This window comes from Anguilla rostrata, chromosome 1, assembly GCF_018555375.3.
Source record: "Anguilla rostrata isolate EN2019 chromosome 1, ASM1855537v3, whole genome shotgun sequence".
NCBI classification, from domain to species: Eukaryota; Metazoa; Chordata; class Actinopteri; order Anguilliformes; family Anguillidae; genus Anguilla; species Anguilla rostrata.
In genome coordinates this window covers 39,383,484-39,411,227 of record NC_057933.1, presented here as the reverse complement: position 1 = coordinate 39,411,227, position 27,744 = coordinate 39,383,484, and the positions used below count along the sequence as shown (strand labels likewise).

The window sequence follows — 27,744 nt, the reverse complement described above, 5'->3', positions numbered from 1 at the left end:
ACTGCATCAGCAGTGGTGAGTTCGTGCTTCCAGGGGCTTGACATGAAGCTTGACCGCATCAAGCATTGCTTGAGTCCATGGCAGGTGGCATTAGCCCGTGGATTACAGACCTGGAGGGTATCTAATTGGAAACTGAGGGCTAAGGTTGTCAATTTTAAGGGAAGCAGTAGGCAGCAGAATATCTATAGAATGGGTCTTCCAGAGTCCATTGAGGAGGTGTGCCTGACAAATTCTTTTCCAAGCTCCGTGTAGAGGTTTTTGGGGAGAGGGTGCTCCCATCATCACCGGAAATGGATTGAGCATCGTACCCTGGTACCCATGCCCAGACCCATGGATAGGCCATGCCAAGTTCTCTTTCTTCTTCATTGGAGCCAGATTACAGGCCTACTGATCCGGGAAGTGCAGGAAGCTGGAATTTCGGGGCCACCCTGTCTGCATTTTGGAGGACTACATCGCAGAGGGCCTGGGCCAGCAAGCAAAATACAGGGATGCCATGGCTGAGCTCTAGAAGTGAAGACTGAAGCCCTCTCTTCTTTACCCGGTCAAGCTTGGTATCACCCTTCCCAGTGGCGAAAGGTAGTGACTGGACTCTGCTTCCAAGGCTGATAAATAAGTGGAGGACTTCGGAGTACAGGACAGGATGGGGCTGGCTATCAGCCATATTAGCCTGCTAACACTGGCCGAGCTAACCCCCATGGTATGAAGCAGGCACTGACCACCCTGGGCTGGTAGGTGGTTGGCCACGTCTGGGACTGGCTGGCTGTTCTAGCCAAGTCTACAGGATAATAATCGCCATCAGATTACTATTGTTCACTGTGGGGCTGGACTGAGGGAACATTTTATTTATGGTATTTGTATTTTATTCTGTATCAAAAAAACACATTTTCATCGTACAAAAATGCCAAGTTTGAATGACCACATTCTCTTCTGATGGTAAGATGGCCAACAATACAGGGCCAAGTTACTTGAAATTATTTAGGAAACTTTGCGCCGCATTGCTTTGGAATAGAGTTTGTTTAATTTGTGTGAGCCAAGATGGCCAATATTGTTTGTTGTAACTTGGCCTTTGATATCAATACTTTTAGTGCCAGGCCTAGATTTAGCAAGTTTTAATTAATGACTTCTAGACGGTGCTTTGTATGTGTGAGTAATGAAACTTTTATTTTAAATGACCTTATTCAGCGACCCTACCTTGAATTCCTGTTCCTAACTGAGATGTGGTTGGGATAAAAGGTTCAAGGCAGTTCTTATTGAATCCTCTCCCCATAATTTTAGTTTTTGTCACCAACCTCATCAACTAGGAAGAGGAGGATGTGTTGCCTTTATTTAAGTGTAGAGTTCTGGAACAAAGTCTTATGTACAGAAAACAGCGTACTAACCTGTACCAAAGTGATAGAAAGAAAGGAACTGTTCATGATCAAAAGCACCCCTTTCATCTATGAAAAATGTTGGAGGTAGTGTTATGGCTTGGGCATGTTTGAAGTGTCTTACCTGCTCAGATCCAACCTTCACCTTGCAGCAGGACCATGACCCCAAACATACTGCTAAAGCAACCAAGGAGTTTTTCAGGGCGAAACAGTACAATGTTCTTGACTGGCCAAGTCAATCCCCAGACCTGAACATGAGTTTGAAGACAGGACTGAAGGCAAAGTAGCCCATAAACAATCAGGATCTGAAGATGGGTGTGGTACAGGCCTGTAAGAGCATCACCAGGGGAGACATTTAGCTTCTGGTGATGTCTATGGGTTTGAGACTTCAAGCTGTCATTGAATGCAAAGGATCCGAAATGAAGTACTAGATATGACAACGTTATTTTAGATTACACTTGGTGTGGCCATTTTATTGGGTACACCTATCTAGTACTGGGTAGGACCCCAATTTCCCTCCAGAACAGCCTGAATTACTTGCAGCATGGATTCAACAAGGTGCTGGAAACACTCCTTAAAGATTTTTGTCCATGCTGACGTGATTGAGATCCAGGGACTGTACAGGCCATTGGACTAAACTGAAGTCACGTCATGTTCATGGAACCACCTTAAGATTATGTGTGCTTTATGACATGGGTCATTATCCTGCTGGAAGTGTCCATTTGAAAAATGGTAGACTGGCCTTGAAGGGATGCACATGGCCATTGTAAAAACTGCATATTTCATTAATTTTCATGCAATTACATTACATTACATTACAGGCATTTAGCAGACGATCTTATCCAGAGCGACTTAAACAGCTTTTTACACAGCATTTACATTGCATCCATGTGTACAGCTGGATATATACTGAAGTAATGCAGGTTAAGTACCTTGCTCAAGCGTACGAAGACAGTGTCAAACCTGGGAATTGAACCTGCGACCTTTAGGGTACAATACCAGGGCCTTACCCATTATACTACACTGCCGCCCATTTATTATGTCTAATGACATAATCTATAAATATATGTTAATGCAGATGCGGGTGAAATAAACCAACAATCACCCTATAAAGACATAAAATCGCCAAAATTTATGAAGATAGCCGATTTCTGTCATCTGAAAATCTCATCTATAGCGGATATCTGAATGCTACGTGCAGTTGTTGGCCCACTCTGTCTCATTCTTTTATGCAATTAAGCAGATTCTACTGAAGTTAATTTAGTGTGTTTAAGATTGCACACAGCCTAAACTTAAAAGAAATAAAAACTTAAACGCGAAATCCATAAAAACCTTGGTTGTGAAAACGTTCCTCTTTGCACCCCACTGTTGTAACAAGCTTCTATTTGCGCATTTATAGCCTTATATTTACATTAGTTTGGACAAATCTGCCCATTCTCCTCTGACCTCTCTCATTGACAAGGTGTTTTCACCCCCAGAACTTCCACTCACTGGATGTTCTTTGTTTATCGCACCATTCTAGGAAGCTGTAGAGCGTAAAAAACCCCTGGAGAGTAGCTGTTTTTGAGATTTGACCCACCATGTCTGCCACCAACACTTATGTGAACACAGCAACTTTGACCATATATCTCACCCATTCTAATGTTTGGTCAAACAATAACTAAACCGCTTCACCATGTCTGCTTGCATTATATATTCATTTGCAGCCTTGTGATTAGCTGTTTTCAGGGAGCAGGCTATTTGCATCAACAAGCAGGTGTACCTAATAAGGTGGCCACTACAGTGGTTTCTACTGTTTGATGTTTTCGTCGGTCACTCACAAAGAGAGTCAGGACTTGGTGAACAGTCACCCTCTGCTGTTAAGCATTTGCCTGGACAAGCAGTGTGTTCGTAAGAAATTGATATTGTTCCTTATGTGATTATCATTTCACCAGAAGTGTGTTATCTTCATTATATGCCAGCTCGAGATTACTAATTCCAGAGTACAACAACCCTAATTATCATTTGTAAGGCTTTCCTTCCCCCTGCTAGCTTCAGCTGACGTGCCAGCTTTGAAGTTACAGTTTTCAACCCCAGCGTCTGGGTGGTATTTTCTATCTCCAGTTGTAGTGTTGTAGATACCCTTCCTCTCTCACTCACTTGCTCTCCTGCCACTTCCTCCGGTGCTGACCAAGCTGCAGTGTCATTGTTTCTTCCTGGCTCATGACATCACATGTTTTGTTTTTTTTCCTCCTAGGGGCTAGAGGGGGAAGATGAGGGAGCCATTAGCATGTTGTCAGATAATACAGCAAAATTGACCTCTGCTGTCAGGTGAGGATTGAATGTTTGCAAGTCTCAATGCTTACAGTAACATCTATTGCTTCCCTCTTTCTCTTCATTTTTTGGTGGGTGGAAAACTTTAAGAAATCTTTGACTGATAAAATTAAATGATGAGTTATAATCAATCAGCTTTGATAAATGAAAGCATTGTAAACTCATTAGAATAATAATCCTCATCATAGATAATATATGTGTTGTTATTTTTGAAGCAATGAATCCTTGTACTGTTGGGCCTTTTATTTGGGCTAGCTAGTTGCGAAGGCTTCATAAAGCTCCACTTGTGCAGATTTGCCAGGCAGTGCCATACTGTCTACGGTTGAATGTTTGAGTAGCAACACTTCTTACGTATTTTGTCTTGCAGCTCGCTGCCAGAGCTGCTGGAGAAGAAGAGATTGATCGACCTCCACACTAACGTAGCAACGGCTGTACTGGACCATATCAAGGTGTGTGATTTGTGCTGTGCTGCTATGTGTGTGCTGCAAATTGGGTCTGTGTTAAGTCCCAGTTCTTAGAGTCTGTGTTCTGGGTAGAGGGAACCTGCAGGGCCAGGGTTAGACACCACTGGTTTGCACATGTCAGAATCTGTGTTTGTGCTTGACCATAAAAACATAAGAATATTTGATGAGAAAAGGCCATACAGCCAATGTAGGCTTGTTGTCAGGGTTTGAGTTATAATCTGAGCTTTGTGGGGGTCTCTGAAATAACGAACGTTATTGGCGGAGATAAATAAATAAATAATAGCCTAATGGGTCCGCTTTTTATATACAAAAATACACACTTAATTACTCACTTAATTTTCACTATTTGTACGCACACAATTTACAGCCTGCTTCTCTAAGGCATCATCCACTACCGTTCTCTTCTGCTGATTCTCTTCTGCTGCTTTTCTTCCTCCGTAGCAGCAAAGCTAGTGCTAGCTCCTGAATTCCAGTTGTCTAAAGCTGTTTTTTGTTTCTTTGTGAAAAAACCAAAACTAGCCAGGCTTGTATACCCCGTCTGCAGCAGCGGCCTTTTTTTCGGCTGCATGGTAGCTAGTCTATACTGCTACTTTCTGTTCAATATATTATAAAGATAATGTTGGCTGATACATGTAGTGGCTTCTTCTTCCTAATGGGTTTGAACGTTTGCGGCTTGTGAGCTCTCAACAGGAAGTATAGTTTGCACAATATTCTACTGCGCACCATGGTGGCTTGGTGGTGAAATGCAGCCATGCAGCTTTCAGGGTTTTCCCTCTGTCAACCAATACACATACACATCTCATTCACGAGAGAATGTGGTACGTTTAGTTCTTTTGGAAAACATGTTTCTTTTAGCCTATTTATCTCGTTAACGTAAATAATACTCATTACATTGAAAAATGCATTATTTGTGATTAAAATAATGGTTGTTGGTAATGTATTAGCTAGCGACCCCCACAGATGTATGATTTTACAGCTTTCATGGGAGTTCAGACACCTCCTTATGGGAGCTTAGCTCCCACTGGCTCCCACATAACTCGAACCCTGCTTGTTGTTTTCATTGATTTAAAAATTTCCATTAATTTAAGTGATCATCCTTTTATTTTCGTCAAGGCACAAATTCATTCAGGCAGAGTAAGGCAGACACAAAGAGAATTGAATCAGGCAGATTACAAAATTATAGAAGCCATGCATACACACAGTTACATTGGTATTGTAACATTGTTAGTTATTACATGTCAGTAGAGTGTATGATCATGATGGACCTTTTTAAACAGAGTGTAAGTAATTTTGCAACAAAGGAATTCACAGACTTGAAAATCATATAAACTTGTGTATGCTGCTGTTCAAAATCAAGTTTGATAATATTAGATAATTAAGATTATGTAATTCACCTCTTAATGATGTGACACCCCAGAGGGAGTCCCGATTGGATTTTGTTCCCCTACAATATCATGTTCCCTCTGTAGGGCATTATCCAAGCATTGGGTAGATCCACTAAAATACCAAGCGCAGTTCTGTGCTGCTTATTGCACATGAAATGAGAGCTCTCTGTGCCATACTGATTCACTACAGTATTAATGCAAATGAACAAATTGTTCCTAAATCGTTGGCAAGCACAGTTCACAAGTACAATAATATGTTACTCTTTTACTTGCAAAATCTGTTCTGGGTCTTTTCATCTTCAGGGCTGCTGTAGCTTCCATACAGGTGTACTGCATGATACAATTAAGCATCATTCTCTGTGGCATGTATAAAAATGCTGAGCAGGCCCACTTGACCTTGATTTTGGATCAAGATGGCAAGAGGAAAAGATCTAAGTGACTTTGAACGAGGGTTCATTATTGGGGCACGGATGGCAGGAGCTTCAGTCAGTCAACTGGCTAGTGTTTCAATAGGAACAGTGACTAAAGTGACATCTGTATTTAGATCTACAGGAAAGACATCAGTAAATAGGGTCAGAAGTTGTGGTCGAAAATGCACATTTGATGAACGTGATGCTTGTGCATTACATTACATTACATTACATTACAGGCATTTGGCAGACGCTCTTATCCAGAGCGACGTACAACAAAGTGTATAACCATAACCAGGAACAAGTATGACGAAACCCCTAGAGAGAAGTACCGGTCCAAGTACAGGGAACAACCGCATAGTTCAACTTGGACCCTGATGGTTAAACTGATTAACACTAACAACGAGAACGGCAACAACGCAATCTATGGAAAAATAAAAATACAAGTAGTCGTTAAGACAGGCGCATCAACTAAGTAACCTATGAAACAGCTGCCTAGTTACAACCCTAAGTTTAGTCATTTACAGGGGGAAGGAGGGATGGAGAGAGGTGCAGCCTGAAGAGGTGGGTCTTCAGTCGTCGTTTGAAATTGTTCACAGTCTCAGCTGTTCTGACCTCCACAGGGAGGTCATTCCACATCGTGGGGCCAGAACAGACAGGAGACGTGTTCTGGAAGTGCAGGTGCGAAGAGGGGGAGGTGCTAGGCGTCCTGAGGTAGCAGAACGGAGGGATCTGGCTGGCATGTAGGGTTTGAATATCTTGTGAAGGTATGCTGGGGCTGATCCCTTGACTGCCTGGTATGCTAGGACCAATGTTTTGAATTTGATGCGAGCTATAACAGGCAGCCAGTGGAGGGTAGTGAGCAGGGGAGTTACGTGGGAGTGTCTGGGGAGGTTGAAGACCAGACGAGCCGCAGCATTCTGAATGAGCTGCAGGGGGGGTCATCGCATTAGAGCGATGTAAGGAAAAACAGAAGAACAACTCTTCCTCAGGTGACAAAGAATGTCAATGTAGGACATGATCAGCAAGAACAGTCTGTCGACAACTACATACAGTGGGATATTATAGTAGAGTTGCGGTGCATAAACCTCTCATTACAAAGATGAATGCACATTTAAGAGTTCAGTGGTGCACAAACCATAGGCACTGGTCTACAGAGATGTTGAAAAAAGTGATATGGTCAGATGAGTCATCCTTCCCCATATTCTCGACCAGTGTGCGAGTGAATGTGTGGCGTACACCAGGAGAACGGTACCGGCCTGAATGCTTGACCCTACAGTGAGGGGCTCAGTGGCTCTATTATGCTGTGGGGGGCATTTTCCTGGCATGGTTAGAAGGAAGGGTCACTGCAAATCAATGCATAGTTATTCTGAGTGGTCTCTTTTATCCTATGATAAAACAACATTATCCTGATGGGAGTGATCTCTTCCAGGATGACAGTGTTCCCATCCACTGGGTATGAGGGGTCACTAAATGGTTTGTTGAGTATGAAAATAATGTGAATCATATGCTATGCATAGCTTTTGCAGTCACCAGATCTCAATCCAATTGAACACCTATGGACCAACGTATTTGACTGCGCTCTCCACCACCATCATCAGATAAACTAATGAGGGAATATCTTTTGAAAGAATGGTGTTCCATCCCTATTTGTAGATTGTAGAATCTATGCAAAGTCGTATTGAAGCTGTTCTGGCAGCTTGTGGTGGCCCAACACCTTATTACGACACTTTATGTTGGTTTTTCCTTTAACTTTTCACCTGTCTCTTTCTATATTAAAAAAAAATCAAAAACTGGCCTTGTTGTCAGTAAAAGGCTAGTCTTGCACACGTCTGTTTTAAGTTGAGCTAGTGATGTTTCAATTACATTCTCTGGAAACTTGTTTGTCACAAGGAATTCATTTTAATTTGGTGTATAAATAATGGTGCATGAATAATAATGACAAACAAATGGACCCATTGAGCCACAGATGAGATTGATTAAATGACGTGCAAGTGGAACTCTTCAGTATTTCTAGGACTTGAGTCATAGAATTGTACCCTTCCGAATAAAAGTTTTTTGTGAAAGTAACATGGTTATTGAAGTTCTCTAAATATTTATCTCTGTACAATGAAATAGCCTACATAGATTATAACAGAAAATAAATTACAAAGAGCGGGTTCAATGTCATCTTTGTCTTCATGCAATTCTAAAATTGCATGACTCAGCCTCTGTTACGCTCTCTTGTACACGTAACCTCATCTTGCAACTATGACGCTGCCTTGGTCAAAGACAAGTGTACACATTGCATGGCTTTTAAATAGACTGCGCTTTGTGAATTGTAAATATTATTTTTCTGGCACTTGCAACAGTTTAGCGTACTCAAAAAATCTCAAATTCCTTAACTTTTCTGCTGTTTGATGTGGGTCTTTGTAATTTAATTTTTATTTTATTTTACTTTTGACTTTGCTCATTCTGGGAATCAAATAAAAAAAAACGTCTTAGTCTATCAAAACTGGCCCAATAAAGTCTTTAGCTAAGCTAATAAATCCATACATTTTCATGCTTTTCAAAAACCAGCACAAATTTGTAATACTGTGTGTACCATTGAATGTAGCTGGAAAATTTATGGATTCTCCAGCAATGGATTAAATACAAAACGTACACAGAATATGTTATCTGTGAAATGGTGGCCTGTAGGCTCATTTCCTGTGCCTCACTCTGAGGTACCACGTAAAAACAAAACAGACTAGCCAAGGGCCTTTCTTCAGCAATGCTCCCCTCCCTGACAGTTCTGCCAGACAAGAAAACAATTCTGTTGTCCTTTGTTGTGACAACAACCGTGCTGACAACCAAGGCTGCTTTGCTTCAAGTGATGTGTTCAAAAAGAAAAAGCATTTGTGTGTGTGCTCTCCAAATGGAGGAAGAGCATGTTATTGAGTAGAAGTGATGGAAGATGGGGTTAAATCATGTGAAGAGATTATCCCTCTACAATAATATGATGATTAGAGGTACTATAAGAGGGCTGCTCTCCAGTCACAAGTCCAGGGAGTGCATCAGTTGATGAATTGACTCATGTGACAGATAGGGCACAGCTCTGGCCGTTTGCAAGGTACTTTGATGATGAAACTTTCAGGGTTTTCCCTCTGTCAACCAATACTACAGGCATAGCTAATTGCTGCTGTGAATTTAGTTTAATTGCCAAGATCACAGCAGTTTCTTGTGTGTATGCAAGGTCTGGATTCGGTGTCACAGATTGCCTTTCAATATCATTGGCCACTTGAACACAACCAATCTGCAGCTGCAGGGCAGTGGTTCAAGTATCGGTGAGCTCATTGAGAAGTGTCATCTTTTGCTACAGATATCCTTATCATGGCCATATGTGAAAATTGCGAGGAGTGGAGCTCCCATTTTCCACAGCACCCTGCTCATATGTGGTTTTCCCATTGATATTCTTTGTACTATTTTCAAACCCACTCTGAAGGCACTCTGGTAATTCTTACTGATTTAATTTTGATAGTCACTCATGTGGTACTTTGTCAAATGCTTTTGAAATGCCAAATATATAATTTAATAAACCTGGTTTGAAAACAATCTGTAGTTTCCTCAAAGAAGTCCAGAATATTTGTTAAGCATGAGTTCCACCTCCAGAAACCATGTTGGCTGTCCCTTTTGATACTTTTTTCCAGGAATAGTTCCAGCTCAACTAATGGTAGATTCCAAAATTTTACACAAGCTGCGAGTTAAGCTAACAGACCTGTAGTTTTCTGGATTGGTATGGTCACTGTTATACAGGTAACTGCCAAAATAAGAGAGACGTCAACCATAGTATCGCTCTATGTAGTCCTCGATGGTCTTCATGAAACTTGCCCTAGATTGATACTTGTAGTCTAGTGATTCATTGCAGATCATCTGGTTTGCATTGTGTTTAGAAACAGTGTGTTATCATGGTCAAGGTGTATGTGCTTTCAACACTAGTTTTCCCTAATTGATGGTGTCTTTCACATAGACTTCAATGACAGCAGCACCTTAGCCACTGCTCCATGTGATCGATCAGCACATTAAGTAGGCTTCCTCACTGAAGCTCCTGCCAAATGTGCCCCAGCAACCACCCCTCTTTTGAAGTCACTGAGATCTTTTTATGTAACTATGGAAACCGAAATAATGGGCATCTGGGCCTGCCCAGCTCTATTATACACAACCATGAGCATGCTGAGGTGTTAATTGCTAAATTAACTCCTTTTTGGCAGCACCTGTTTTCAATGTAACTTGTATCCCTCAGTTATTTAAGTGTTTCCCTTGGCAGTTACCTGTACATTTCTACATGATCTCTCTTTTGAGGATAAAGACAGTGTGTGCGTAGACATGTTTTCTGCAGCAGTGTACACAGCACTGTACCCTTTGACTGGATGTGAATGAGTATGAATTCTTCTCAGTAGAAGATAGAAGGTCATCATTCCTACTAAATGACAGGACCCTGTAAAATGTTGAATTGGAAATAGTGGATTTGTTTTTCAGATGCTAATTGTTATGAGTTTCTACAAATGTGTCATCCAAAAGAAAATTTGAGAAGTATCAATGATCAATGTGACAAGCACCTCTTTAGAAGAACAGACATCTGGTTATGGGTTGTGGCAGGGGAGCAAGCTGGTTTTAGCACCAAACGCACCCTGCCATCCTGTCCACTACAGTGAAATAATCCCTCTCCCCCTGCTGGGGGACAACCCAGAGACTTTTTTTCTTGACTTACAGCATAGAGTAGAAACTCAATTATTCATAATTAAATTCCACACTGAAAAAGTGTGGAGTCCTGGAACACTAGGTCTTTGTAACATGAGAAACAAAGCTGTTTTTGCCAGCAGTTAACATGGTTTCTTTCATTTTGATTCTTCTCCTGTTAATGATTCTTGCCACCTCGATACAGGGCTCATGGTTTGGCTCACCCATAGTTATGGTTGGTCCACTTTAGTGGTGGTTTGGCCCGTGTTTATTAATGGTCATTGAGGAGCAGGGTCACTCCTGGCCATCCAAGGCTCTGGGCTTGGAGTCTCACTGCGTAGCTACTGCTAATCTGGGTAAGGATATATATTTTGTAAAATATATTTACATAAGTACATGTCGTTGTCACATAATTGTTTTGTTGTCCTCGAGATTACCAACCCATTATTTATAGGAGATAGTTTTTTTTAAGGCTTGTTTGATTCATAGCACTCAAAAGATACTGTATGTGTTCTCATAAGATATCCACATAGAAGATCAAATCCTAACATCAGTGCGAATACCAGCCACTGACTGAATTTGCTTGAATTAGCTGAATGCACTGTTCTAATTATAATAGCGTTGGGTGTTCCACATTCAGTGTAAAGCAGGTTAAGGGTGTAATGGCCAAAATTTACAGGATTTACAGATTCTGCAGAATGGAAATATGCTGCTTGCTATGATGAATTCAGATAAAGTGGGCTGTTATCTTGATAATGTCAAATGCAAATACTCTGTAAAGCTGAAACTATGTGGTCAACCAAATCCACCTTTTACTCCTCTATATCCACCTTGATCCCTAACTTCTCGGTACCTGGGTTGGTGCCTAACTTCTCTATAACCACCACCAGTTCTTGGGTGGACAAAGTGACATGGTTTGGTGCCATATAGTCTTAGCCAGATGTTTTTCTCCCTCTTTCCCCGAAGTCTTGACTTATTCCAGCACACTGTGATCTCTTCTTCTGCCAAGTACAGGCATCACAGTGCAGTCCTGGATTATTATGTCTGACACCTAAAATTGAAAATGTAAACACTATAGTTTTGTCTACGTGTTTGTTTTGTGTAAGATTTTGCTTAGTTACAGGAATGTAGCAGGCTTTCCATCCATGCACTCTTCACCTTGCTGCCACTGTAATCTTGGCAGTGTATGGTCTGATAGCTCCCATGGGTTTCATTTATGTTGATTTGTTTAACACACAGCCTCTTCCCATTGCCTTTTGGTCTTCGGTGTAATTGGGCTGCATTGTGATGTTGTGGTACCCTGGGAGAGCAACATACTTAACTTAAGTTAAATTAAATATCCAGATGTATAAAGGGATAATTGGTGTGCACTCTCTTAGTCATCCTTATTTAGGGTGTCTGATATGCAGGTAATTCATTGTGATTATTCAGGGTTCCTTTTCCAATTCGCTTGTCATACTGAAGTCCAGGACTTGGATTCAAGTCTAACTCAAGTCACAATAACTTTGCCTTTTGACTTGACTTGGATTTTACCAACTTTGACTTGGGACTTGACTTGGACTTAAATTCTTTTGTGTAGTAGTTACCATATAATATAAAACAATAAAGAAAAAAGATTATTGCTGCTTAAAAGAAGGGAGATTCGATGTCTCTGTATCTCTGTACATGTAATCAATAATCAATTTTGTAATAGCTGTAAAATGTGATTATTTTTTCTCTTAGCCACTTCATAACTTTAACATGAGTGCCACAGAGAGAACTTGGACCTGGTCTCACACTTGAGTGCTGGAGACTTGACTCGACTTTGACTTGAGTAAGGTGACTTGGACTTGGGGACTGGGGACTTGAGGCTTGACCTGGACTTGTAGTTAAGTGACTTTACCACAACATTGCCATTTGGTGTGTTGCTAATGTAAAAACAACTAACAGTTGATGATAAAAATACTTTATGATAAAATATTTTGTGATAAAGTACTTTATTCCTTAGAGACAAATTTTGCTTCCAATGAATCTGTCAGATCTCATATTCTTACCCAGTTTAACTTTCAGGTAGGACGTAAAACTTGAATGACAGAACAGTATTCCAGACATCCTCTAACCTGCCATAATTCAGAATCATATTCTACTGTACATCTGAACCTCTGAAATCATGACTGCCAGGTCTTGTAATTCTTGAATTCTCTACAGACCCGAAAGCTTGACGTTTACTTTGAGTATGAAGAGAAGCTCATGAGCAAGTCGACCCTGGACAAGTCATTACTTGATATGATCAGCGACCCAGACGGTAGGTATGAACGCATACCATGTGCCCCCTGCGTCATTGTCCCTAAAATCCATGCAGCGCCCCAAGGCCTGCCCTGCTCTAAATGGACAGTGGCTTGCTCCTTGAACTGATGTTCCTGCCCTTTCTGGAGTAGTTCACTCTCATGTAGTGGGAGCTACATTCACATTTTAGCTTGAAATATGTATTCCCTTGAAGCATGACTGACATTTAAGTGGTCACAAGAAACATCATAACCTACAACGTAAAAATTGCTGTTTTGCTTTTTGTCTCATCTTTTTGTAGCACCATGTTTGAATACCAACATTTTGGTCACTGAATCTGCTATTTCAGATGACCAAAAGTAATTGGACAGTTGGCTGCTCCGCTGTTTCTTGGCCAAGAACTTGTTACATTATTAGTTCATGTACAAGAAAGCTCTAGAGGTCTAGAAAAGGTCTAGGTGTGACAATTACATTTGGAGTCTGTTGTCTCTCGACATGAGGACCAAAGAAGTGTCCATGCCAGTAAAACTGGACATCACGAGGCTGAAAAATATGAATAAATCAGAGACAAATAGTGGGTGTGTCAAAATCAACTGTTTGGTGTATAAGAAGCAATAACGCACTGGTGAGCTCAGCAATAGCAAACAACCTGTAGACCACTGAAGACCACTGTAGTGGATGACAAAAAAATACTTTTAATTATGAAGAAAAGCCCCTTTTCAATTGTTGAACAGATCAATTACACTGTCTAGGATGTTGACATATATAAGTCAAAAAGTACCATAAGCAGAAGACTACACCAGCATAACCTCAGAGGTTTCACCGTTAGAAGCAAACCACTGTTAATCCTCAAGAACAGAATGGCCAGATTACAGTTTGCTAAAAGGTACATTAAGAAAGTAGAGTCCTGGCACAAAATTCTATGGACAGATGCAAGGGTGTAATTTTTTTTGGGGGTGGAGAATAGAGGGTTACAACCACCCAGTATTACAAAACTGGCCAAATAATCTCCCCAGTAATACAGCATGATGATGAGAAAATTATGTCATATAACAGATGGGGAGATGGGGAAATCATGATGTAATTGGGATATACCGATCAATAATATGGAGTATTTTCCCCTTTGAATTCACCAGAAATGATCATTTCACAGCTGTTCTTTAAAAAAATTTATTCTGGGGGGCATGCCTCCGGATCCCCCTAGAGGATTCTCCGGGTCTATGCATTTCAACCCCCATGATATTCAAACTAAAGTTATGCCCTTGTACAAATCACATGAGCATTAACCTGTACCAAAGTGATGGAAAGAGAAAAGTGTGAAGAATGGTGTTAGGTAGTGTTGGGACTTTGGCATGTATAGCTGCTACTGGAACTGGCTCAGTTCTCTTTGCTGATCATGTTACTGTTCATGGCAGTAGCAGGATAAATTGTGAAGTTTACAGAAACATCGGCTCAGGTCCAACCAAACACCTCTAATCTCACTGGACGGCACTTCTTGCAGCAGGACAATGAACCCAAACATACTGCTAAAGCACCCAAAGAAGCAAAAGGATAGGAATGTTTTTGGCTGACCAAGTCAAGGACCTGACCTAAATCCAAAAAAATTCATTTTGCTTGCTGAAGACAAGACTGAAGGAAAAAACCCCTCGAAACAAACAGAAACTGAAGATGGCCGCCATACGGGCCTAGCAGAGCATCACCAGGAAAGATACCCAGCACCTGGTGATATTTATAGGTTGCATACTTCAGGCAGTCATGGAATGCAAAGGATTCGCAACCAAGTACTAAATATGATGACTTTATTTAAGATTCTGGTAATTTGTATAATTATTTATGGTTTTCTAAAATGGGTGGACTACCTATAAAAAAGTCTCTAATTCCCACACAGATTACCCAATATGGATCTAAATACCCTCACATTAGAGATGACAGTCTGCACTTTAACTTCATATACATCCAAATACTTACAGACTGCACTGTATGGGCAGTAATACACATTGTAGCATACAAAAGATTAAATAGCCTGTAAACTGTATGGCACACACTGTGCCCTGAATAAAAAGTTGTGCCAACCCCCCGACCCCCCCCCCCCCCCAAAAAAAAACAAAGTGACTGGCCCCCCCCAATCAGAACAGTGCATTGTGCTAGTAGCAGTGGGAACATGCAGTACAGTTTTACAGAATTTTTTTCAAGTGTGTAGGTTTCCTCCCGTGGCTTTTTCATGGTCTTTTCCCTGTTTTAATGTCAGTGGCCATGTCTGAAAGAACTGCTCTAGGTATGACAGGTTCGATAGTTGATAATGTTTTTTGTCTTTCTCTGTCAATTCTTCTCTTAGCTGGGACGCCAGAGGACAAGATGAGGCTGTTCCTAATATATTACATCACATCCCAGCAGCCCCCCCCAGAGGTGAGTGAGAGCAGTATTTTAACTAAAAAAATGCTGTTCAAAAAATCTTTATATAATGTAATAAAATTGAATCCAACAAGACATTTAACAGCATTTCAACTCAAATTTTGGAGCTGTAAAAGGAATATACATATTGGATTTTCTTGGGGAATACTGGGTGGATTGTTTCCCAAAATTTATCAGCGAGGATATATATAAGATATTATATAGATCTTCAGTATATTTTATTGAGAACTGACTCCCATGTCTTTCATGTCCTTTGCCTTTAGCCTTTCTTTACATTTCTTACTGATCCTCAGGCATCTGATCTCCCCCATTCCATAATGAATGGTAATGTTTGAATTCTCTGCACATTGGGAGCACAAAGTGCTTACTTTAGCACTTCAGCCTATTTAAGTTTAGCGTTTTAGCCTATGTAGCCTATTTATGAGATCTGAAACTGCAGGCCTAGAGGACTGCATTGCCGGCAGCCTTTTCTGGTTTCTTTTCAATCATCAGGTATTTAGGCCTTGGAAACAAGTGTGTGTGGGCTATTTATATATTTACCACTTAAGCACTAAGTACTTCCAAACTGTAACCCTAACCAAAACTAGAAGACACTGTAGTCCTCCAGGACTGGAGTTTGAGATGGCTCCTCTACAATCACCTTATGAGAGCAGACTGGAGATTCAGTGTTGCTAAAATAGTGCATACATTTAATTAGGCCTGCAGTGGACTAGTGGAGAGAGGGTTCCTCTAAAGACGGTGACTTCACCGCTGACTCATTGTTTACAGAAACCTTGCTCAAAGGAGCTGCAGTCTTCTAGTTAAGGGAGAGCTGTTCCTGGCATTGTATGTGGAGTCTAGATTCACAAGCCAAATATGCAAAATTTATTTCATGCCTTGGAATTCACTATCTTTTTTTGTTAAATAGAAAAATTATTATTTTTTATTCCGTCCTTTCTTTCTCATAAAACTTCAGCAGTGCAAAAAAAAAAAAAAAAAAAAAACCAATGAAAATTACTGGTTATATTCAACCCCCAGTTGCATTTCCAAAATCAGGACTTGGAGTGAACAGCATTTCAGAAATGTCTAGTGGTTTATTTAAGCATTTTTTAAGCATATGTTGCTTTTGTTTTTAGTGTCATTTTTAACTGTAGATAAATTTAGACTTGGCTTCAATGCACTATCCAACTGCAAGCAGCAGTATTTTATGTCGTTGAAGACCTCAGCAAGGATGTCATTTAGAAGAACAATTACCCAAACAGAAATGGCCCCATATTTTACTGGTGATTTTATTTGATTATATTCTGGTTTTCTGATGTCTGTTTCATCAGGAAACAAAACAAAAACCTCAAAGAAAATCTAAAGCCTTAGTTGTGCCGAAAAAGCTTCATTGTTATTAAAAACATATGCAATGCATATTTCATGAACATTAATACTATTTGATGCTTTTGCCAAGTGTCATTACTCTATTGTCCGAAATGATGTGGCATTTTTTCACAAACATAAGCTTTGCTCAACCTGCCACTATCCCTGTACTCTGAGTTCTATCCATTGTCCCCTACTGGCTAAGGACCAGGTTTGAGGTCTGGACAATGCGAATGTTGAGGTCAGGTGAAAGTTAACGCGTCCCTTACCTTAAGCCACCCCTGTCTTTGGAGACGTCCCTATGGTAAGTCTCAAGAACTTCCAGTGGGAACGTGGGTTCCTGCGGAAAAGGGTTTGCCAGTGGTCCCTCTAATTGCCCTTTTCGTTGGGGATTTGGGGGAGGTGGCGTGACGGCCAAAATCAAGCAGGAGAATGTGGTCTGCATCCTGTGCTTGAGGCCTCGCTGATCCCCTGCTCAACCTTCTGGAAGCACTGTTTTTTCAAACATGTTTGAAGTTTTGTAAGTGAGGGCAAGTGCACTGTGGGCGTTTAAAAAGCCTGCTTCTTGATTTGAAGTTTACAGCCTGGCAAAACCATGTAGTACAGCAACGGTTCTAAAGCAAAGGTTGAAAAGAGTTCTAATCACCCAATATGAGAGGTCTTACCTGTGCAGTTCATTTCTGTGCAGAAAAAATAATCAATACTAAGGCCTATCCTATGTGAATAGTGATGTGTGTGGCCTTCATTTAGAAGGTGTGATACAGGATTGATGGTAGGTGGCCAATAGAGTGTGGTTTGGTGTGTTTCAGGCTGATCTGGAGCAGTATAAGAAGGCTCTTTTGGATGCTGGGTGTGACCTCTCACCCTTGAACTACATTAAACAGTGGAAGTAAGTAGCGTCAGTGTACAGTACAGTCTTTTGAATCATGTAATGTCACCAACTGCTTCTTTTCACACTGCAGCCCACAAACCAAGCCCAGACATGAGTCTGAGGAAGACATTTCATATGTAGCTTTAGCCAGCAGACCCCAGGTGCCTGATTGACCAACAGGGCTTGCTAAAAAGTGATGTGTTTCCTGGCCAAATTAATCCTCTCTAACCCTGGGCAACGCTACCAAAAGTTGTGTCGCCCTACGAGGACATGGTTGGAATTCGATCTCGGGCTGTGAGGCCCACCTGTGTACTAAAACAGTACCTTCATAGGATGAGCCACCCAGCAGCCCAAGGATTTTTCTTTTCATTTTTTGTCACTTTTGCTGGCACTTATTTTCAAGGTTCTGGAAAGCAAAAAGAAAAAGTAAAAGTTGACAGAGAACATGTAATTTATGGTAGTTATTAGTTACCCGTCCCAGGTGGCACATCCAACTAAAGCACATGCAGGGATTAAAACATTAGTCCAACCAATAAAGCACACTTTTGGTGACCGAAGTGACTAAAGTACACTTCTGATGACTAAGGCACACCTCCAGTGACTAAAGTACACTTCTGATGACTAAGGCACACCTCCAGTGACTAAGGCACACATCTGGTGACTAAAGCACGCCTCCAGTGACTAAAGCACACGTCTGGTGACGAAAGCACACCTCCACGGACTAAGGCACACATCTGGTGACTAAAGCACACCTCCAGTGACTAAGGCACACTTCTGATGACTAAGGCACACCTCCAGTGACGAAAGCACACTTCTGGTGACTAAGGCACACCTCCAGTGACTAAAGCACACTTCTGATAACTAAGGCACACCTCCAGTGACTAAGCACACTTCTAGTGATGAAAGCACACCTCCATCGACTAAGGCACACTTCTGGTGACTAAGGCGCACATCCAGTGACTAAAGCACGCATCTCGTGACTAAGGCACACCTCCAGTGACTAAAGCACACATCTGGTGACTAAAGCACACTTCTGATGACTAAGGCACACCTCCAGTGACTAAAGCACACTTCTGATGACTAAGGCACACCTCCAGTGACTAAGGCACGCTTCTGGTGACGAAAGCACACTTCCAGTGACTAAGGCACACATCTGGTGACTAAAGCACACCTCCAGTGACTAAGCACACTTCTGATGACTAAAGCACACCTCCAGTGACTAAAGCACACTTCTGGTGACTAAGGCGCACATCCAGTGACTAAAGCACATATCTTGTGACTAAAGCACACCTCCAGTGACTAAAGCACACTTCTGGTGACTAAGGCGCAGATCCAGTGACTAAAGCACATATCTCGTGACTAAAGCACACTTCTGATGACTAAGGCACACCTCCAGTGACTAAAGCACACACCTTGTGACTAAAGCACACTTCTGATGACTAAAGCACACTTCTGGTGACTAAGGCGCACATCCAGTGACTAAGTCACACATCCAGTGACTAAAGCACACTTCTGGTGAAGAAAGCACACCTCCAGTGCTAAAGCACACTTATGGTGACTAAGGTGCACATCCAGTGACTAAAGCACACATCTCGTGACTAAAGCACACTTCTGATGACTAAGGCACACATCGAGTGACTAAAACACACTTCTGGTGACAAAAGCACACCTCCAGTGACTAAGGCACACATGTGGTGACTAAAGCACACTTCCAGTGACTAAGGCACACCTGAAGTCACTACTGCGCAGTGATTACACAGTAGTTGAGTGATAGTGCTGATTGGCTGGGAGTTCCATAGGGTGAACATAGTGTGCCTGGGGAGTTCAGTTGGCTGGGTATCCCCAGCACATCAGGGATTTATTGACAGCTCAGATTGGGCTTCTGCTCTCTGCCTGGACCAGTTGCACAGGAAGTGCAATCCTGGTGAAATGACTACACAGCTTAGCTGGAGGACTGCAGCATGTGAAGAAGCACTGGCTTAAATTTGTGTGGGTCAGAGGAGGCTCATGCTAGTCTAGTTTCTCCCAGACTAACAGAGGACGTTGTTGTGATGAGACTGGCTTACAGTGGAGAACAGGAATTCAAACATTTGGAGAAAAATTTAAAAATCAATGATTCATCATAGTAAATATCACAATGATGTGCTGACACTACAAAAGAACACATTTTCACCCATCACACTTGTGTTCACACTGTTGAACTATACTAAACATAGCTGGCTCTGATTCTGTTTCTGATTAGATATATTAGATATATAATATATATATAAATATTAATCTTCTTATTAGTCATGAATGAAGATGCCTGAATTTAAATAAAGAAATAAAAAATGAAGATTCAAAGAGGATTTGTGTGTGTGCTGTTCTTTTACACCCCCTCCCTTAGGGCTTTCACCAAGATGGCAGCAACTCCAGCTAACTACGGCAACAGTGGGGTCAAACCGATGGGGTAAGAATCCTCACGCATTCTGATGTTTAGTCATTCTGCAGTACCAGTATGTAATAAAGAATATGTGTAGTAGACGGTCTCTCCTGGTGTACGACACATCCCCTCCCCCCCCCACAGCCTCTTCTCCAGAGTGATGAACACAGGCTCCCAGTTTGTGATGGAAGGGGTGAAGAACCTGGTGATCAAGCAGCATGTGAGTACTTTACACATTCATTTACAATCAAGTCACTTAGTAATGTTAGAATTTCAGTAGAACATGGCTAACATTTGCAAACTAGCTAGATGCTAACATTAGCAAACAAGCTTGATAGCCAGCGTTTATAACTGTAGCTTTTATTCTGAAACTCTGCCTTTGCGCTTTACAGAATCTGCCTGTGACTCGCATCCTGGATAACCTCATGGAAATGAAATCCAATCCGGTGAGTGCTTATTTTCAAGGCGATGAGCCTCAGATCTGCACTGTGTTACTTGATGTCTTTTTTTGGTTCTTTCAGCCTCTTTGGCTTCACTGAGTGGCCATCTCTATGCTGCGGGTCTACTTCCTGTCTGCTGCTGCTTTTCTACAGTTTGCTGTGGCAGAGCCGCTTTAAAGATCCAAAGTGGCCAAAGGGGGGAGGATTCATGCAGAAAACCATATTTCCGGTGTATCACACATTCCTAAATTTGTTCATTTAAAGGATAGCACATATAGAGTATTATATGTGCCCCCCCCCCCCCCTTTCTTTTCACAAGTGCCCGGCTGTGTTCCTCATCAGTGATCAGTGTTGATTGCTGCAGCCTGTACTTTGGAGTCAGGAGAGCGCAGACAGGCACGCTCACTCTGCTGAAGCACTTTGTCAGCTGCCTCTTCTTAACACGCTGCAGTTCGCACATTGGGTTTGCGCAGGCATGAGTCAGAGGAAGGCACTTCCCCTGCAGCAGGCGAACTTGCAAGCCCCCAACTGACCAGTGGGGGTATGTGTGCAATGGGAAACAGTCATCCTAGTTGCCTGGTTGACGCTTGTACCAGTTCTGCGTTGGCATGTGGGGCAGCCAGCACTGGCACAGTCCACATTCAGAACCACCCTGTGGTGCCCATACAATTATCATTATCAGGATGAGCCATTATCAGGAGATGGGCAGGGTGTCTGCTGTCCAGACCGCAGCGGGAAGCTCTCTTCTCCACCAGGGGGCCAGAACAGACAGGATGTAACCAGGAAGCGCAGGCACCCTGGGCTGTGTGTTTGGTCTGATTAAATAACAGCCCTCCAACCCCCCAAGTTTAGCCTTGTGTTTGCACTGTAAGTTGCTCTGCATTAGACTGTCTGCTAAATGCCTGTAAAGGAAATATTAAGCCAGGCATGTGAGGCTACACTTTGTAAAGCCTTAAAACTCAGCAGCAATATTTCCAAGTCTTTTCCCAGAAGGGACTGATAGCTGTAGTGATAATGGCAGGATTGTGCTATGTATCATAATGGTTGTTTTAGTCTAGAACCGGCTGCTGGCAGGACAAACATAACCATGTATGTTGTGAAAATGCACATGAATGTGATGGATCCTGTCAATGTCCTTAAACGACTCAGCAGAGCTGGTTCTGAATTGATGTGAAAAGCATGACACACCCCTATGACGTGCAGGGACCGTTCAACCACAGCAGTATCTGAATAGTGTTGAAATGTATACAAAACAGACAACTAGGAGCACATAAAAATCAGGGATAAATTCCCCAACACTTAACTGATTTGCTGAGCTTGGGGTAAGAGCTCCACCTTCTACTCAGCTCTGTTTGCAAACCGCAGCTTTGATACTGGACTGGAGCATCATGCACGGCTCTGCTTAGGCCTGCCGGAAAATGCAGGGGGAATGCATTGAGTACCGGACCTCCGTAGTTCTGCCTGGATTAGGCTGGGACATGGAGAAGGGAGCCAGGCAGGTGCAAGGAATGTGGCAGCAGTTTCCCGGAGAGCATCTGCAGTGAGAGCAGCGGCTCGGCAACTGGCTCCCCGATGAAAGCTTGATGCCCATGATGCCCCATTCTGTTTGTGGCCTAAGGGGTAGGCTTAGAGGACAATGAGCAGGCCCAGAGATCCAGTTACTGGATAAAAATGCACTCGCCAAACAAAAAATGTTGACTTGGACATAACTGATGTTATCGCTTTCTCAGCTTCTGGAATTACTGCCTGTTGCACAATGCAGTGTTTGTTCTGCAGGCTGTGGGGAGGCGGTGGCTGAACCGAGCCCCCCCAGTGCAGGGCCCTCACCTCCGTGGGTAGCACAGAGAGTACCTGGCGTAACAAGTCATGCCCGGGGTCCGTATCAGAGCCTTTGCGCTTTGTGCTGTGTGGAGAGAAAGCGATAACACAAAAATTTGGAACATCCAACGGTCAGGAGAGCGACAGAGCTCGTCTTTCACCGATCCCTCTCTAAAATCTTGTTATGTATAGGTATGTGAGCTGAATACTCTGTTGCCAGGACACCCAGCTACTCTGGGCTGTGTCTGTGCGTGGGGTACTGCATGGGGGGTGGGTGGAAAGCCAGTGACCCCACATACTGTGCAAGGAAAGGGGATTTACCTTTTTTTTGAAAAATGAGAATTCACCAATAAAATGAGGGGATTTTGTCCTACAGGAAGAAATTGAGGTTTTCACTGTGTGAATGGAAATGTGGTTTCTGTTGACTTACTGGGGGTTCCCCTTGTCCACTTGTCCTTTGGTAAAGGTCATACTGTTCAGCCATAATGAAAAGCCACTTTGCTTCAGTCCAGCAGGTTCCCTATCTCACTTTTCTTTTCACTCACAACTGAGAGAGGGCTCTAGACTACATTTGGTGAATTTGGAGTGCCAGCCTGGATTGAATGCCTGTACACCGCGATGCTGGGATGAGGTGCCCTGATCCTCCCTAGCTGCTTAATATGTGGCAATTATGATAGAATGCCACATACAACACACATGGAGCAGGTGTGGCCAGCCTTGGTCCTGGAGAGCTGTAGTGTGCTGATATTCATTACTCAGCTCTTAATCAGTTAAGGAACCTTGCATTTGCATTTAATCATGTGGTAGACACTCCTACGCATTGTTTATCTGGATACAAAAAGGTTAGGCAAAGAGCAGTAGAATTACCAAGTGTTTCACATCATAACCGACGGTATCATTCAGCAAATTTGCAATGTACCATTATTTTTATTTTTACCTTTATTGCAATAGTAGGTGCAAAAGGAAATTTAACAATATATAACTATAAGTTACATGATGGATTGAAGGGTATATTGCTAAATGTAGCACAAGTTTCTGGAGGAGGGGTAGTCAACACCCAGTCTCCTATACATTGGCTGTTGTGTGTAGTTGTGTGTTTCTAACCATTTAAATGTATTGCTCGAGTCACGGTTAGCCTGGTGAATTGCTGTGAAACCTACTGTGTTTACATACTATGAAACTGTTGTGTCCTGCAGGAGACTGATGACTACAGGTATTTTGATCCAAAGATGCTGCGTGGCAGTGAGAGGTACGGTGAAGGGTCTCGGGCATCACCGCTTTGTGTTCTTTGTTTCCTATTGAGCTGCTTGTGTTTGTTCCTTCCTGTGTCCTAACAAAGGACATTTTATCAGGCCTTCTAATTTTTAATGGACAACTCCCACACTGATGATCTCAACAGTATTCAGTCTATGGTCATCTGTCTTCTGTTTTCAAGCATTCTGTTGCCTGTGCTCCAATGTTCTGCATGAGCAGCTGCATTCATTTACGAACAGGATAGAATTTATATTTAATAACAGCATATAAACATAAATGGATCTGCTTTCTGTCAGAAATCCATCTTTTAATGTTACCAGTCTGTTCATTGCAGACTAGCTAATAGACAGATTTTTGGGAAAGTACTCTTGACTTGAAATATAATTGATAATATTAGTAGCCAATTCCTAGAGGTGAGTGTTGGGAGAAACATTAGAATATAAGAAACAGATGAGGAGCAGACACCATTCAGTCCATCTCAGCTCATTGTTAGCATTACATTGAATCAACATACAGTGTTTTTCATCTCTGAAAATCTTCCTGTGTCCCTCAAATCGATTTCAGTTTATCCTACCCATGTGACAGGAAATGGAGTAAAATACAGAATGATCCCTTTTAGCTTTACCAGCGCTTACATAGCATACAGCCAGTAAAGCTGGCAGTATACTCAGTAAGAAGAAGGAACTTCAGGATTGAGAACCACCGGCGAACATGTCCACGAACACTGTTGTTGGTATACTCAGTGAGAACACCGCACCGTTTGAAGTCACTCCACGCCGCTGGAGCGTGAATAATTACGAGGCAGCTATTAACCGGGGCTGGAATCTCAACCAGACCTCTGTCTCGCGGCTACGCCATGGATGTATAAAGAGAAGGGCTACGCGAGATCACAACACAAAACAAAAAGTTTAAAGTGGCTTTAGCTATCTAGCTATGCAAAAGAAGAAAAAAGGCGAAGAAGATGATACGTTCGCCCTCTAAATCAGAGTAGGACGGAGAATTGAGAGTTTTGTCTGTACATTCGGCAAATGCGAGTTTAGACGAGGGGGTCCACTTTCTCTTATTTCCAAATGTGTGCTAGGCGTTTTGATGACTTGCTGAAACGAGTAGCACCATTCATCAAACATGCGGGAACTCACAGAATTCCCATCTCTACAGAAGACAGACTAGCGTTGACACTCCGTACATTAGCATGTGAATTCAGCCCTCTGAACTCTCCACCGTGACGTAACCAACTATGTGATATTTGGACCAATAGCTGAGAGGGGCAGGTCGGAGAACAAGAAAGAACTTTTCAAAAACTTCTCCCTGGAGGCTGTCGCACACTGCACCGTACGAACACACAACACCGCGTCTTTTTGTTCGTCAGTTGTTCTGATTGCTTCGTTTTGCTCAAAAAGTTCTACTTCGTACGAAGTATACTGCCTACTTAAGGGTGCTCTTGAACTCTGCTTCCTTCCAGAACCCAGTGTGTCTGGGTGGTTGTCAATCATGTGCCGATTTGATAGGCATATGTGGGCTGTTGTTTCTGATCTACGTAAGAAAATGTGCTCAAAATGGAAGCAATGAGGAAAGTTGAATTCCTGCTTACTGAAGTGGTCAGCAGCCATGGAAAAGGCTCATCTTACATCCAGCGCTGCCCTGTAGGCTATTAGCAAGGTTTTGGCAAGGCGACTCATTCACCCATTAGAAAGCCCCTGTGCTAATCCCTAGATGAGAGCTGTTTTGCAGTAATGTGCAGGAGGAATAGAGAGCACTGTGCTAATGCTGTCCCTCTCTCCCTACAGCTCCATCCCCAGGAACAAGAACCCCTTTCAGGAGGTGAGCACTGCATAGATCCACAACCGAGAGAGTTGTGACTATGTGTGTCTCTGCACTGTGACTGTGTGTCTCTGCATTGTGACTGTGCCTGCACTGACTGTGTGTCTCTGCACTGTCACTGTGTGACTCTGCACTGTGACTGTGTGTCTCTGTACTGTGACTGTGTTTTCCTCTCGTGCTAGTGTGGGTACATTCTTGATGGAACTACCGTTGTTATTGTTATTGTTATTATCACCATCATCGTCATTATATGAGTCATACGGTGAAGTAATCTCTCATCCCTTTTTACAAAGGTTTTAGTTCCCTTTCTCAGATTTTGTTGGTTTAATAGTGTGTTGCAGAGTGTAGGGCTCTAACTGAGTTGTATTGAGTGCATGATTAAATGTATAAATGCTTGTCTTGCTCTTTTCAGGCCATTGTGTTTGTGGTTGGAGGAGGAAATTACATTGAGTATCAGAACCTTGTTGATTACACAAAGGCAAGTTTTTACACTTCATGGATTGATGTTCTTATATTATTGCTTGATCATATGATGTGGGACTAATTTGAAGATGGCCACCATGAAAGTTTACTGCAGGAGAAAATGCACACAGCAGGTTAATTAAATTCACAGATTACTTGCGAAAAGTTGTAGACCTGGTGGGGTTTGGGGGGTGGGACAGCAAAGGTGTATGCCTTAAACTGAGCGCCTGTAATGCCTCACCCTTACATTCCCTGTCCAGTAGAGAATTACTGTGGTACCCCCTACAAGAGCGGGATGGGGGTTTTAAGCAGTGTGCTGACTGCGTCCTGTTCTATGCTCCACAGGCCAAGCAGGGAAAACGAGTCCTGTATGGCTGCAGTGAGCTCTTCAATGCTTCCCAGTTCACCAAACAGGTAATGGCACTGCACACCTGTCACTCTGCCTGACTGCTGACCTGGTACCGCGTGATCGGAAATCCATAAGCAGCACCTGGATGGGCCCTGTCGCAGGGAGTGTTTCTTTAATGGTTAAATGCAAGGCCCTGAATATCTGAGGATGAAAGATGGTTGACTGTCCCACATAACAGAATGTTCCTGTCGGTAACCGGGATATCCAGCATTCTATTAGAGAACATATTTTTTTCTTTCTTGAATTTAAGGTTTTAAACTTTCACAAACATTTTGTTTTCAAAATTCAATTCTACATATGGAAAAGATTTAAATTTTTAACCTTGGAAAGATGATGAAGTTGTGACACATTCAAATAGTAAAATGCTAATTCAAATATTCATTCAAGAATACTCAAGTTGGGGAATAGAAAATGAAAACATCAAAGTCATTCGTCTACTTGTGACACTCATTTTACTCCATGTTTTTATTTCTGTATTTTGCTTATGTGTATTGATAATAATGATTGGTATTATTGTGTAGTACAATCTGATTATTGGTGCTTCTGTTTTTGTTTTGACAGCTTTCCCAGCTTGGCCAAAAGTAAATTCAAGAACATCTTTTTTGTTTTCTTTTTGAATACTGAACTACAATCAAGACCATAGCTAACAAAGTGTCCCATGCTATCTTTCCAGCTCCTACGTTCCTAATATCCCATATATTTGATAGTGTTTACTAATCTAGTAAGCAGGTTTATTTCCATCACTGTACGCAAGTCATAAATAAAGTTTAACAGTCTTACATAAAATTGTGTTGTCTTTTGGCAATATCTTTAATTAACCAAAATTATCCTAGACTGTGTTTCTTTTCAGTTCATGTTTATTATTTGTGTACTTTTTCCCATTTTACTGTATTAATCTCTGAGCAGACAATGACCAAACAATCAAGGGCTGTAAGCCCAGAGTGCAAGTAGCTATAGGTCTGCCCACTGCCTGTCTATTTGGAGCACATTGTGTGTACTCTGTTATGCTTAGTACTGTATTGCAATAAACAAAGATTATTCTTTTTTAATGAAATACAGGTTTCTCACCAATATGCCTTCTGCCATTGTACCTATTGTTGTGCCCCGCTACTGTTCTAATTTTGTCCCATGTGTTCTATTCAAAATTTACCATTTTTATTTACTCTTTTTAATGTACTGTATTTTTATTTGCTGTAAATGACAAAACTCCAGATAACCTAGTTTAAAAAAAAAACAATTTTCAGGCCTCTTCATGTACATTGGGCGCTGATTGGTCTGTTCTCTCCATGTGGTTCAGTCATTAATTTATTTATTATTTATTCTATTGATATGATTCAACTCTTGCCTATTACATCAGAGAAAATAGGAGGCTCCAAGAGTGGCAGCTGATCTGCAGACCTACAGTATTATGCAGGAAGTAGTATTCTGGTATTTGGGAGTAATGGGAGTCAGTGGGTTTCTTTTCAATGTTGTCACAGGGGAGATACTTTGCAGACTAAGGTAGTCATTTTTTTAATAACCAAGTATAAATATTCAGATGGAAATGCATTTTATTATTTTTATAACAGTAAAGGGGAATATTTAATGTT

At 41.9% G+C, this 27,744-nt stretch overlaps 1 protein-coding gene across 1 annotated transcript in view; it reads left to right on the top strand.

The window, feature by feature from the left end:
• scfd1 (sec1 family domain containing 1) overlaps positions 1–27,209 on the top strand; it is a 46,167-nt gene extending 18,958 nt beyond the window's left edge. The window contains exons 13-25 of the mRNA XM_064336230.1: positions 3,604–3,677; positions 4,048–4,129; positions 12,825–12,921; positions 15,238–15,308; positions 17,468–17,547; positions 19,916–19,978; positions 20,096–20,171; positions 20,344–20,397; positions 23,406–23,458; positions 25,251–25,284; positions 25,697–25,762; positions 26,092–26,160; positions 26,717–27,209. Of these exons, the coding sequence (XP_064192300.1) occupies positions 3,604–3,677; positions 4,048–4,129; positions 12,825–12,921; positions 15,238–15,308; positions 17,468–17,547; positions 19,916–19,978; positions 20,096–20,171; positions 20,344–20,397; positions 23,406–23,458; positions 25,251–25,284; positions 25,697–25,762; positions 26,092–26,160; positions 26,717–26,740 (843 nt within the window). The 3' untranslated portion in view covers positions 26,741–27,209. The remainder of the gene's footprint in view (positions 1–3,603; positions 3,678–4,047; positions 4,130–12,824; positions 12,922–15,237; positions 15,309–17,467; positions 17,548–19,915; positions 19,979–20,095; positions 20,172–20,343; positions 20,398–23,405; positions 23,459–25,250; positions 25,285–25,696; positions 25,763–26,091; positions 26,161–26,716) is intronic.
• Positions 27,210–27,744: the final 535 nt, after the last annotated feature.